The following is a 15062-nucleotide window of genomic DNA, read 5'->3' on the forward strand; positions in this document are numbered from 1 at the left end:
AAATTGTCAAATTGAAAAAAAAAAACCATAAGTTCCATTTAACTTCACCATTGCTGACCTTTCCAAAAATAAATCGTTCATATGGAGCAGTTATACCATACACATTAGATTTTCTCTTAAATTCATAGAAATCAATGCTCATTTAGATATAAATTGTCTCATCTCTTCCATTAAATGACTTTTACTAAAATGTAATCATAAAACCTACTTCATGGATTAGACATTGCAACCTTTTCATTGTTTTGCTGATAGGCAAGAGAAGAAGAAATGGCTGCAAAGGTAACAGAATTACAAAAAGAGCTGGAGAATTTGCAGGTCGAGTTATCAAGGAAGGAAGAAGAACTGTCAAGGAAGGAAGAAGAACTGTCAAGGAAGGAAGAAGAGAATAAATCTCGGAATGATGAGGTACAAAAATCATTTAAGATTATGTAGCTATAATAATTCAAATGTCTGAATGTGAAAAAAACTTTGTTTTTTAAGCACCAAAACAGCAAAATGTATTTATCAATAGTTTTTTATTGTATGTGTGTATATATATATATATATATATATATATATATGTATATATAATATATGATGACAAAATACCATAGTATTGCAGTATGCAATATCATCTTTTTTATTGGACTAATATAATATTTCAAAGACAAGCTTTTGATCACCTGACCCTGATGGACTAAATCTGCTGCCAAAAGGGAATAGCCTGGGCTATCAGGCAGCCCCCAAGATCGTGACCATTCTCTGGGGAACGGCAGGGACATTCTATGTAGCCCTCTAGTGTTTAGCACATGCCCCTTAAGGACAGCATAGAACACCCACCGTCTTTAAGGGGTTAACATTCTTCAGGGCAGGTCAGATACATATAGGCATAATAGTAATTACATTTTTTTTAAAAGGATGTGACATGATATAATAGCAATAATTAAACATTTGTACCATTATGTGACTGCATAACTTAGTAGATCAGGTAGTTGTAGTTGAGTTGCTGTTAGACAAACAAACAAAAAAAATATATAATTGATCTTCAGATCTCTCTCCAGTCTGTTATAGTTGCTATGGTTGTAGCAATCCCATAGCAACACCCCTTTACTAAGGAGTGAAGCTGTTTTTGAATTGTTTGAGATATACCTAGGTCCCAATGGCCATTGTAGTCCTTCCAGTCTTCTCGATATTGCTTAACCCCTTAAGGACACAACTTCTGGAATAAAAGGGAATCATGACGGAATATATCTGTCATCTGTCCTTAAGGGGTTAAAGGAACACTCTAGGCACCATAACAACTTCAGCTGATCGCTCTCAGCCAATCAAGGGCGCTCCCTACCCGGTGACACTTTGCGCTTCCTGAAACTGAAATTTCAGAAGTCGGCTGTTGCCTGTGGTTGTTGAGATTGGCGCTGAAGGCAACAACATTGGTGATAAAACCATTCTTGAATGGTTTAACTCCTTGAGGTAAGAGTGTGCCCTCAGGTGACTCCTGGCACCACAACAACGTAATTTAAATTCATGATAAGTAACAAATAAGTGTTGTTTATCCTTTTTTTTTCTTCTTCTTCTTTGTTTCAGGATGCAGTGTCCATTGATCTTCAGGTAGGAAATCTGCTTTACTGCAAATAGAACGAACACTTAAGAATTCATTCACATTGCTTATGTACACTGTCTGATGAATGTGGATAATAGTTTGGCAACATATTATAGAATCTTATTTGTTTGTTTTTAGATACAGATTTCACAGAAGACCATGCAGCTAAATGAGGCCAAATTGAAAGAGCAGGAACTTAAAGAGAAGGTACAAATGTTGATGTCACTCAGTCCCAGTATAGTATTGGAATATTTTCTGGCTTTCTAAATCCGGGCATTGTGTAACAATAGTGAATGTTTAACTTTGCATTACTGGTAGTTGAACTCTTTAATTGCTTGGTATCACACATACTTGATATCACATGATACATGTCTATAAAAAATACCTCCAAGTTTTTTTTTTATATTTGCAAATAAAATCATTTCTTTAAACACGAAGGTATCTTGAGAAAGATTGGAGCATGTTTATACAGTCTGAATCTAAATATCTGAGAGACTCCCCTGGGTTCCATTACTATTTTCTATTATATTTTAATATCACTCACAAGTGTTAATCGTTTTACTGTGTATGAGGGTAAGAATTTGGGACTAGATTATCTTAACCCCTTAAGGAACAAACTTCTGGAATAAAAAGGAATTATGACATGTCACACATGTCATGTGTCCTTAAGGGGTTAAAGGACCACTATAGGCACCCAGACCACTTCAGCTCAATGAAGCTGAAGTGGTCTGGGTGCCTAGAGTGGTCCTTTAACTAATAGTGGTCCTGGCACTATAGTGGTCCTTTAACTAAAACTGTAATACGTTTCAGTATATCCTACTGGCCCCAGTTTGTGCTTTGTTTTTATTTTTTTATAATATATAGCTTTATGTTTAAAAATATTAAATAAGCAAAAAAAAAAAAACACTCTCACAAAACAGGAAAGCGTTTTTGAGAGCAATGTTAATAGTAATATTGACATTTCTCTTCTTTAATCAAAAGCTTAAAGGGTTACTCCAACCACTATGATTACATCAGTGATTTGAAGTGGTCATGGTGGTAGGAGCATGTGTGTGCAGTGTTTCAGCTTGAAACACTACTTACGTGACTCCGGGACATGTAGTGTCAAATATTTGCTGGTCACCAGCGGGGACATGCTGGTAACCGATGTAAAAATTTTCACCTTGCAGTCAGAACGCATGCAAGTGGAAGTTTCCTATTCCATCCCACTACTGCTCCATGTGGACGCTCCTTCCTGCCTTCCTCTGTTCTAAAACTAGGAGAACTCCTGTCTCCTCCTCCTCACCCCCTCGCTGGTTATTGCGCACACATGCGATCTGAGAAGTCTGTTATTGAGCACACGTGGTCACTGTGCTGTCAGTTAGGTCCTCTTCCCTCCCCGCCCCCCTACCCCTCATAACCCTTTAAAATGTGTGCATATTTTTGTATTGAATTTGAAGTCTTGTGCCTTATGGTGCCTGATAATGCATCTCAAAAATACATTAATGTTTTTTTTTTCCAAAGCTCGTTTCTAATGTTAAATATAATTGAATATCTTTATCATCTCCATCTGTGCAGATTAACGTATTAGAAGACCAGTTACAAAATTATTCTCAAGGAGTCTTTGTCACTCCTCTGGGGACTCCCTACAAGGGTAAGGAATGCTATGTTTATCATTAAACCTTTTCTTATTGTAAGTTTACTTACAAGCTATGAATTATTCCTTGATATTTCTGCCAACATGGAAGCCTTGAGCAGAAGTAAATGTTGTCGTTCATCAGGATTTATAATTGTCTTAATATTTACTGAATGAGAAAATATGTCATGTTAACATGATCATGTATTTTGAGATCAGCACCTGTTTTAGAGAAAGTTCTTTAATGTGGGTGAGTGCACAAAAGCAATTATTAATCTAAACATACAAAGCTTAACTTGCTGGATATTTAAATGTTTAAATCTTTATGGCCCTTTATATGCCTTTTGTTTTGTCATATAAAATGACTAAGACTTTTTTAATTTCATAGTTTAATTTGCCTGTAGCTATATGTGTTGAATTTGCTTAGTTACATAGGCTTAAAAGAGACATGTGTCCATCAAGTTGAGCCTTCCTCACATTAGTTTTTTTTTTTTTTATGTTGGTCCAAAAGAAGGCAACCCCCCCCCCCCCCCCCCCAGTTTGAAGCATTTCCCATTTTGCAACAAACTAGGGGGAAAAAAAATTCACTCTTGACCACGAATGGCAATCAGATTTATTCTTGGATCAATAAGTTATTACCCTACAGTTTAAAGATTATATAATTGAATATTCTGTTTTTGCAAGTATAAGGTTGTCTGGTCAGTGTTTCCTCTAACCGTATTAGTTCCTTTCATGTTTAGGCAATGCAATATAGGCAGGGATACATGTGTTTCCATGAATTACACATATGCCTTTTCTTCTTCTCAGATGTCAATCATCGATATACTGATGTTTCTTTGTATGGTGAACCCACTGAATTTGAATACTTGAGAAAGGTGCTGTTTGAGTACATGATGGGAAGAGAAACAAAGGTATGAGGTTTGATTTGGAGACAAACCAGTGGACTGTTGAGGACAAAACAGAAGCAGCTCTACAACTCTTACTGTATTTTTGTGCTCATGTCGTAGCCATTTTATGATAAAGAAGAATTTTGTCACACAGTAAAGTCAGTCAAAAGATACTTAACAAGCAGTGACTTATCACTTGCTAGGATTTTCCTTGAACAGTTCAGATATGTTGACTGTAAAACGCCAGTGCTTTGCTTTAGTTTAAACTAGTTAAAATATTAGTTATTTTTACTTGAAATTCTATGGTAAGTAATAACCTCTCAAAATGTTTAATTTCCTATATATTTGTGTGTTATCAACCCAAAGTTATACTGCTGCTATGCATGATAACTTGCCTGAAATGTGTTTTTGTTGCAACCTTTTGATTTGCATTATATCTAACAACTAATAACACTATTTTGCTGCCCTCAGACAATGGCAAAAGTAATTACAACGGTTCTGAAGTTCCCAGCTGACCAAGCTCAGAAGATCTTGGATAGAGAGGATGCCAGGCCTGTGGTAAGAGCCATACATAGATCCTACTATATGTACAATCTGACTGCTTTTCTTTCCAAACCCAACAGAAAGTGAATTTTTAGTAGTTAGAATTATGTAGCTTAGAAATATTATAGTAAATTGCATATAATTAACAGTGATATGCTTATTCCGGTACATCTATATATGAAATAGTTGTATTTCGGTTCTGGATCTGGTCATTCAATGCTTTTAAGGGAATGGTGTTTTGTACTACTGCATTAATCATTATTACTCGTCCCAGAGGTAGTCGGATGGTAAACCATAAGAGTGAATAAATATACACAGCTTTTTTTTTTAATCCGAAGGATGCCATTCCTGGTTGACCTCATGTCTACTTCTTGTAGATGATGTTTTTGATTTGCATTCAATATAAATGCCTTTTCAGGTATATGACTCTAAATAGTACACAAACAAAAAAAATCACGATATGCTCTAAAACACAAACCCTTTAAGGAAAAAAATTTGAGACACTCAGAATAAAGTAGAAACAAAAAAAGGGCTAAAATATATATTAAAAAAAACACCAAATGAAGTGAATATTAACGGTTAAATACAACCTGATGAATGATTTTCTGCAAATAAATAAAAATATATAGTGCAGGCTGTTCAATATAAATATCAGGGTGAGGGTGGTAGAGAACTCACTAGATAGATGTATAATCAGGCATGTCTCCCTTTCAGATAGGGTTAAGATTGATGGTCTCCAGAGGAATTTTCTGAATGACATAGGATAATAAAAAAGAAAGAATATAGTGTAGATGGTATTAAACATTACAAATTTATTGCACTTAAAAGATTGCCGATAAAATGTAGCGTATCACCACAACCAGGCTTCAGCGAATTACAGAAAGCTCGGGAGGCAAACATGCAGGGTGGCAGATTACAAATAAAAAGACAAAAGTTTTAACAAAATAAAACAATCAAAAAGTCCTACGGGTTTTCGTCCATTGGGACTTCTTCAGGATGTAAATACATTTTCTGGAAAAGGTGAGGAAAAATAAGGCAAAGTGTGACCATATGAAAAATAAACAAATTTCTTATATAAACTAAATAGTGATGAAATTGAGACGTAACGTAACACTCTGGACTGTGATGGAGTTACTGAAGTGAAGTAACTTTATATTGTGTGACTATGGAATTATCCATGTTGGTTCAAGTATATAATGTGTAAGTGCACACAATAAGTTATTGGTGATTTATTTAGCTGCTCATAAAGGTGTGGTACAATTATTATTCTTTGAATTGTTTACTTTGAATTTAATTGGAATATACTACAAAGCTGATAAAGCAGACCTATATTATATTATTTTCATCACCGAATCTGTATTCCAACATATTTGTACATGATTCCATATTAGTCCTTTAGGCGTCTACCGTTTAGTATGGATATAGAAACTAACTGTGAGACACAAAGTATCACAGTTGTCTTCTAAAGCTTTAACAATGTATTAAACAATAGGGGGGGATAGACACAGCGCTGACTCTGGTGGGGACCCTAATAACCCAAAATAGTATACAAGTAAAAAGAGAGAGAAACACAGGTTGCGCCAAATACAGTGAGGGTAGTACTTGATAATAAGTTGCAAAATTAACATCACATCTAATACAAATACCAAGAGTCCCAAATCTATTGAGGTTGAATAGCAGGGGGTCTTCGGAAGGTAAGTAAATTTGGCTAGTAATCCAGTTATAAGTAGTAAGCTAGTTGGTGAAAACATTGGATTACTAGCCGAATTTACTTACCTGCTCAACCTCAATAGACTTTGGGACTCTAGGTATTTGTTTTAGATGTGATATTAATTTTGCAACTTATTATCAAGTACTACCCTCACTGTACAAAGATGGGGTAGGGCTGCGCCAGCGTAAAAGTAAAATAGTCAAAAAGAGTCTCACTAGAGCAACAATGCTTGATGGGATATAGATGAAAAGTTATTTCAGTAGGAGTGCGTTCTAGTGTCTCAGGGTATTCGCATATGTGAAAGACAGAGATACAGGAACAACAAGTAGCGCGGTACGTTTAAAATCCAAAGGGTAAAATGGTATTAGAAGGTAGAAAACTCACTTTTAAAAGAGCTATAGTCTGCTCTGGTGTGAAGAGCGTACAATGGTATAATCCCCGCTGCTGGGATGTGTAAAGGAAATTCATCTATCAGCGCCGTGTGGTCATCCGAAGCTCCAGGGGAAATAAAAAGAGGCCACAATAGTGCTCTCAATTGGGTAAAAGTAAGTAAAAGTAACTAGAGTAATACTTACAGGTATAGAGCAGAAAATACTGCTCTTTTAAAAAAGCGTTGGTGGTATGATCCACACCTGGGATTTGTTTAAGTGCAGGAACAATAATAAAAAGCCAGGAAAGTAAAAATAGTAGAAGTGCATTAAAATACAATAAAAAGAGAATTGGCACAGTAAAGTAACCAAAAACCTTTAATTGATCTAAAATACACAGTTTAAAATCACCATTACACGTTTCACCAAAAAGGCTTTCTCAAATGGCATAAAGAGCATTCAACCTGGCTAGTAGGAGTTTATATAAAGGAGAGATATATAAACTTATTGTAAGTCTTCATAATAACCTTAATCTCTGAAAGTCCTATTTGTAACTGTGACTGATACTCTCTAATAAATAGAAACATAGAATGTGACGGCAGATAAGAACCATTTGGTCCATCTAGTCTGCCCAACTTTCTATATACTTTCAGGAGTCCCTGGCCTTATCTTAAACAGGATAGCCTTATGCCTATCCCACGCATGCTTAAACTCCTTCATTGTGTTAACCTTTACCACTTCAGCTGAAAGGCTATTTCGTGCATCCACTACCCTCTCAGTAAAGTAATACTTCCTGATATTATTTTTAAAGGACCACTATGTTGCCAGGAAAACAAACTCATTTTCCGGGCACTATGTAGTCCTTAGGTCTCCCTCCCTCCCCTCACCCTCAGGGCACTTACCTTAATCCAGCGCTGGGCTCCCTCTGCGCTGGGTAGCTCTCCTCATCCTTTGACGTCAGCTCCTGAGTGGAGCCGAAGGCACATGTGCGGCCAGAGTTAAGATCCTTTAACCTTTTCTTGTAAGTTTTATCCAGTAATCCATAAACTAGTTTTGTAGCTCTTCTTTGAACTCTCTCCAAAGCATCAATATCTTTCTAAAGATACGGTCGCCAGTACTGCGTACAATACACCAGTGTTCTGTACAATTTCCTCTTTCTACTGCAAATACCTCTCACAATACAGCCTAGCATTTCCTGCTGCTCTATTACATTGACTGCCTATCTTTAAGTCATCTGAAATAATTACCCCTAAATCCCTTTCCTCAGATGTGGACCTTAGGACTCTATCACATATTCTATACATTACCCTTGGGTTTATACGTCCAAGATGCATTATCTTGCACATATTGAATGTCAGCTGCCACATCTCTGACCATGTTTCTAGTTTACCTAAATCATTTGCCATTTGGCTTATCCCTCCTGGAACATCAACCATGTTACATATCTTAGTACCATCAACAAAAAGACATACCTTACCATCAAGACCATCTGCAATATCACTAATAAAAATATTAAAGAGAATGGGAGAAATACTGTCTATGGCTTGCCTGAAAAAAAAAGGAACTGTAACTCGTACCCCTGGTGGGAAAACATCAAACTATCAAAATGTCCGCATTTCAGTGAAGCAAGGGCATCATATATTTGAGCCTAGTCAGTGTGGGTTATTTAGTGGTTTTATTCAGATTCAATTTTTTGATAAAGTGTATCTTTTTGAACAGGTCTTTCCTTTGAACAGGCTAACGTTTTTGAGTTCATTATTTTCTCTTCCAAGGGTATTTTATATTGAGTAATTGTGTATTCTTACTGTCACCAGATATCTCTTTTCTAGTAGGTAGAATTAATACGTACATGGGAATGAAGAAGCTTTCTTCTTCTAGGTGGTGATGCAACCATTGCCTTTACAAATTGTGACATAACTGAACATATTATCTTAATTATTAAACATCTTGTTTAATTTGAAAGCACTGTCTTATAATGCTCAGAATGACAAGTGAAGAACAGCATTGTACATGGCATATAGCAGCAGTACAGAAAGAGTGTTCCAATTACAAATGCACAAGTAGCCTCTAAATATTTTTTTTTAAATAGCTTAATCATTTTAATCCCACTCCTTTATATCTTAAATAGATCCGAACAGTTCTTGCATGTCCCTCTTTCAGAACTAACTGAATTTCCCTGTTCTCAGCTTCTGCCAATTTGGTGAGGTAGACACAGAATGTTATCTTGGGGTGAGTGCCTGATAGTTCCCAATTCATTTCTTATGCATGCTGGAGGTGCATTGAAGGCCCTGGCGGTGGTACCGGGAGGTGCGCCAACAATGAAGAAGACCTGGCATCTGCGTACAGCGGTGGAGTGCATGCCCGGGTGGTGTTTATTTTCACTGAGTTCTATCACACTGCTACGCATGCACAATTGGAACGCCAGGTTTTGGTGCTAAATTTAGAGCTGCATATGCTGTGACTGCCTGTCTCATGTGAGTGTTTATCAGTTTAGAATTACTGTGTCGTCCGCCCCCCACACATTCTAAGGTATTTAAGGCTGGAAATGATTTAAATTTTACTTATTTTTTTACTTTAAAGACTTTTTATTTGTTGTTTTTCATCATATTATTTTTTAAACTTTATTTTTCTGTTTGTACTACAGATGTTTAGTCCAGTTTTCTCCTTATTACTCAGATAAAAATCATCTGCCTGCTCCAAGGCTGAAAGAGACATGTAAATTTAAACATCTAGCCTGTAATATATCACTCCGCTGCCTGACTATTGCAAAAGAAGTGCTCTCTTCCTGAATTGGTTCGAGAAGAATTTAACCCAAAATATTAATGACAAGGTTGTGAAATCCATGGAACCTACCTCAGTTTCTAAAAACCTATTAAGTGAAGAAAAATAAGTAGTTTTGTTCTTCTCCCTCAGATCTCTCATCAAGCAAATGTTATTCACCTCTAAATCTGGCCATCCTGTGGGGAAAGTGAAGTGAATAGAGGGGGGATTAAAAAGAAAGGGGAAAACGCCACCCGGTTCATCCTAGGTTTTTTGTTTTTTTTTGTCTCATTAATAGTGAATGAAAGAATCCAGAGAAGAAAAATTACACTTCTCAACTTGTTAAACAAATATTTAAACTATAGAGTACTGAGAGTGGCAAGAGATCCAAAATGTCTAGTTACAGTATTTGGAAGATTCAGGGAATTAACTGAATCATCTGTTTAGAAACATCAGAATAACCAATAACTTTTTATATGATATGACAGAGTAAGTATTGAAACTGTTGACTTGAAGCAGGAGTTTGCCTTTAGCTAGAAAGATGATAGGGCTTAAATCCTGGGCTGTAGGTACCGCTTCAAAGTCTGCTTTATGCAAGCCATCTTTTAAAAGACACAAGATGTTTAGTTCTCCTCTTGAAGAACGTATTAAACAGATGTCTACGACTTAAAGAACTCTTCCTCAGTTTCTCAGTTCCTCTGTTCATCTTATTCATTTCATTTAAAGTGAAAGTTCTTGTCAGAATCCTTGATATTGCTTTGGAAAGGTGTGATAAAGAGAACAATGTCAAGGTGTCTTTTCCTTGTTCAAAACTGGACATGTCCTGTTTGGATTTTAAGAATGTGTACATTCAGTTTAAAAAATTCAAGATGGAGACTATATTATCAGTCACTCATGTGTTGCTCAAATGAGATTATATGACCACCTTAGATCTAAAGGAAGCTTACTTTCATATTCCTATGTCTATCGTCTCAAGACAATTCCTGAGATTCACCATGAAGTCAGGCATGAGACTAATGCATTTTCAATTTAAGGCTCTTTCGTTTTGCCTTCTAAAACTCTAAAAGATTTCACAAAGTTGGGATATCTGTAAGAATTAAATCAGATAATCTTACAGCAGTCACATACTTGAACAGACAAGGAGGCATAAAAGTAAATACTTGAGCACAAATCCTATTGTTGCCAGAAATAAATCTGAAATCCATTCAACCAACTTACATAAATGGTATGAACTCAGTCTTCAGCGCTCAATGGAAGCAGGTGGAAAATTTGGTGTTCCAGAATATTATAGCACTAAGACAAAACTATTATTATTTGCCTTCCTGTTCAGGAAGATTCATCCAGAATATCAGATCAGACAAGGTAACAGGAATAGCCATTTTTATGTATTGGCCCGATCGTATTTGATTCTCTGAGTTAAACCAGGAGGCCTTGGCAAATGTGACCTTCCTTTCTTGGAAGAGATGTGTAAACCAGGTAATCTCTGCAGAAATACTTAGAATGTTCAGATTGATGCCTGGAGACGGCGAGGTTAATTCTTTGAAATAAAGGTGTGGAGAAAAGTATTATTGATCTACTCTAGAGATCTACCTGAGCATCTACGTCAAAATCTTTTTGAAAATCTTTACAGATTACTTATTTAGTACAGAAGCTTTTACTGTTTTAGTTTATAGCCGCTTTGATTACTTCAAGATTCTTATCAAGCGATTTCTTAAAGCCATTTGGCTTTCGCATCCAACTTAGAAGTCCTTTTTTCCAACATGCGATCTATCTTTGATGCTTTTCACAGTCTGTTATCCTCCCTTTCATACCCTGGGTCAAGTCTCCAGGGAGATGTTGTCTTTGAAAACAGCCTTTCTCGTTGTTGTTACATCTGCGAAATGAGTTGGATTTCACAATTCAATAGCACAAAGTGTTACTTGACTACAAGCCTTCCTTTGTTTCAAAGGTTCTTAATTATCCAACTTTAGTTAAGCCATCATTCTCTCCACTTTGTGCCAGTTTGCTGTGTCTCCCAAGGAAGCCAGATTTCCTTGTTGAATGTAAAGAGAGCTTTGGAGACTTATTTCATAAAGTAAGCATTCAGATGTTCACTTTTTGTAAAGGCAAGTGGCTTTCAAAGCTAGAATTGCAAGATGGTTCTCAGATAACATTTAGACATCATCAAGTCACAGGTCAACCTCTTACAACACATGTTAAGGTGCATTCCAGAATACTGATGGTCACTTCTTAGGCAGAAAGAGCATTGGCTTTTTATCGGCATATCTACAGGACAGCTAAATGGTCATCATCATTACAGGTGAGAGACATCTTTTCCTACTAGGAAGCTTCAATCAAGCGAAAGGTGCTCCAAGCTGCTGTTATCTGACTGACCCACCCATGTTGCTATAGCCCTCCTGCTATATGCCAATAAAACAACTGAGATTTTACTTACCGTAAATTATTTTTTTCTTAGTATAGCGGCAGTACAGATGTTCTTCCTATAGTGTTTTGATAAATTTTTGGGCTGTGTGCTTTCTTATTGCTATTACTATGGATTCTTGCGGAGATCTCCAATATAAGGTATGAAGGAGTGGGGTTTGCTTAATAGATTAACCTATTGTACACACCTATTGAACACACAAACTAAAGCCTCTAGATACACCCACATGCACACAACAGGCCCTATACACATACATTCACACAACACTCTCTCTACAACCGCTAGACAGACACAACACACAATCTTTATAGCACCTAGACTCACACACTTTACTTCCAGTGGAAACACATACACACTACAGTCCCTACCTACACATAGAATACTACAAACTCCTTTACACACACAATACACCACAACCAGTTGCCTCTACGCATGTGCAATCTCATAATTAACCTCCGACCACATACAGCACCACATAGAGCCCCCCCGCACAAGCACAACACCCTTTACTAGGCATGCCTCACTTTTGTCCTTTGGTATTCCTCTTATAGGGACACCTGAGACATGTCACAAGCAAATGCAAAGCTTTGCCATGTAAACTAAACAAATAGCATTGCTCCCATTAAAGAGGTCTTTAGCAGGGCTATGCACATGAGATGCCCTGGAGGGACAGCAAACTAAAATACTCACTTTGAGGTGGAGTACGTGTCATTGTTGATGATCTGTCACTGCCCCCCTCCTATTGGGCTGCTATACCCGTGTTGAATTTATTTCCCAGTTCGGCCTTGCATATGGCATTGTCGGTGTAATGTGATGTCTTCCTAGTATCTTGTTCCCAGGCAGAGACGCCACTCGGCCCTGGGAGCTCTTGGTCCTTACCAGGACTTTTCCCCTATATTCATCCACTGCAAGCTGGAACAGCTGGAACACCAGGGGGCAGCATCCGTATGCCGAAACAGGCTGCTCGCCCTGTCTTCGGACCGCTCTACCTGCTCCCAAGGGAGCTGTAGTCACTGGTTAAATCTTCCCTCCCTGTGAGCTGGAACAGCAGACACGGGGTTAAATCTTCCCTCCCTGTAAGCTGGAACAGCAGACACAGGGGTTAAATCTTCCTTCCCTCCAGTAAAAAGACAACACACAGTTTGGAGGTTTAAACACTGGCTTCTCACCAGGCTGAGTCACACTCTTTATTGAATACAGGTTTCTTTTATGCACAGACCCCCTCAGGGGGTCTCCATTCCACATAATACACTTCCCTTAGTCCCAGGCAAGAGGGGGCTGGGTTACAGGTAGCCATTTCCCGCCTTAGGAGATACCAAACAGTACACAGGGATACACTTTACATCACATTACATTCAGGGGGTTACACTTTATGGCTCAGCGCCCCTGGAAGGGAAGGTGTTACAGGGTTAGGACTTGGCCCGGGTTCCATCTGGGATCCCTGCAAAAAGCAGGGCGATCAGATGTACAGAGCCGGAGATATCAGCTTAGAAAGTCTGGGGCTCAAGGCTCTGTACAACTCGAAATTAGTTCCATGGTGTTGCTTAGTTTAGTCCGGTGAATTCAAACTTCGCGCCTAAACCAAGCAACAGCCAATCAGCTGAAAGGGCGCTAACCAAATCGCGCCAATCAGCGTTCAGGTGAGGAAGGAGTTTCACCGCCCAATCCGAAGGAAGGGGGTGCTAAACTTGGCTGCACCAATCGGTGCTTGGAAAGGAGGGGGGATTTTGCCGCCCAATCAGGGGAAAGGGCGCAAAACTCTGCTGCTACCTAGCCTCGTAGCTCCCAGATAGGGGACAGTGACTACAGCTCCCTTGGGAGCAGGTAGAGCGGTCCGAAGACAGGGCGAGCAGCCTGTTTCGGCATACGGATGCTGCCCCCTGGTGGCGTTCGGCTATACAAACCTGCGGCCACTCAGGGGCAGCACAGGCCGGGTCGGCATACAAATGCTGCCCCCCAGTGGCATTCGGCCAAACGAACCGGCGGCCACCCAGGGGCAGCCACACGCCGCTCGTTACCTTGCGGTCTGCGGTTTTCAAACCTCGTTAGTGAGGTGTGAACATTCTAACCACACATTCTAATTGGAATAGCAGGGTGGTCCGGCGCTGGAGCGCCCCTGCATGGCTGAAAAGTGAACTGCATAATACATTGTATAACACAAGGGGACGCACACAAATAAAACAATAACCATAGAGTATAAGGGGAATGGGTGGGAATAGACACCAGGGGCCCTAAATACGAGGTATCCACATAGGCTTTACAGTGGGCATGGCCCTTAGTGGCGATGTCCCGCCACAGTCTGTTTATAAGATCTTTATGTACAATTGCAAGAAAAAGTATGTGAACCCTTTGGAATGATATGGATTTCTGCACAAATTGGTCATAAAATGTGATCTGATGATCATCTAAGTCACAACAATAGACAATCACAGTCTGCTTAAACTAATAACACACAAAGAATGAAACGTTGCCATGTTTTTATTGAACACACCATGTAAACATTCACAGTGCAGGTGGAAAACGTATGTGAACCACTGGATTTAATAACTGGTTGAACCTCCTTTGGCAGCAATAACTTCAACCAAACGTTTCCTGTAGTTGCAGATCAGACGTGCACAACGGTCAGGAGTAATTCTTGACCATTCCTCTTTACAGAACTGTTTCAGTTCAGCAATATTCTTGGGATGTCTGGTGTGAATCGCTTTCTTGAGGTCATGCCACAGCATCTCAATCGGGTTGAGGTCAGGACTCTGACTGGGCCACTTCAGAAGGCGTATTTTCTTCTGTTTAAGCCATTCTGTTGTTGATTTACTTCTATGCTTTGGGTCATTGTCCTGTTGCAACACCCATCTTCTGTTGAGCATCAGCTGGTAGACAGATGACCTTAAGTTCTCCTGCAAAATGTCTTGATAAACTTGGGAATACATTTTTCCTTTCGATGATAGCAATCCGTCCAGGCCCTGACGCAGCAAAGCAGCCCCAAACCATGATGGCCCCACCACCATACTTCACAGTTGGGATGAGGTTTTGATGTTGGTGTGCTGTGCCTCTTTTTCGCCACACATAGTGTTGTGTGTTTCTTCCAAACAACTCAACTTTGGATTCATCTGTCCACAGAATATTTTGCCAGTACTGCTGTGGAACATCCAGGTGCTCTTGTGCAAACTGTAAACGTGC

The 15062-nt window shown here is 38.7% G+C and overlaps 1 protein-coding gene across 3 annotated transcripts in view; it reads left to right on the forward strand.

Annotated features, from left to right (window-relative positions):
• Nucleotides 1-15062, forward strand: part of GOLGA4 (golgin A4) — a 151408-nt gene that overhangs the window by 124595 nt on the left and 11751 nt on the right. For all 3 annotated transcript variants that reach the window (XM_063452058.1, XM_063452057.1, XM_063452056.1), the window contains 6 exons: nucleotides 253-405; nucleotides 1564-1587; nucleotides 1718-1786; nucleotides 3137-3212; nucleotides 4002-4105; nucleotides 4553-4639. In XM_063452058.1, coding sequence (XP_063308128.1) covers nucleotides 253-405; nucleotides 1564-1587; nucleotides 1718-1786; nucleotides 3137-3212; nucleotides 4002-4105; nucleotides 4553-4639 — 513 coding nt within the window. The remainder of the gene's footprint in view (nucleotides 1-252; nucleotides 406-1563; nucleotides 1588-1717; nucleotides 1787-3136; nucleotides 3213-4001; nucleotides 4106-4552; nucleotides 4640-15062) is intronic.

The sequence above is a fragment of the Pelobates fuscus genome, chromosome 4 (assembly GCF_036172605.1).
Source record: "Pelobates fuscus isolate aPelFus1 chromosome 4, aPelFus1.pri, whole genome shotgun sequence".
Classification (NCBI taxonomy): Eukaryota; Metazoa; Chordata; class Amphibia; order Anura; family Pelobatidae; genus Pelobates; species Pelobates fuscus.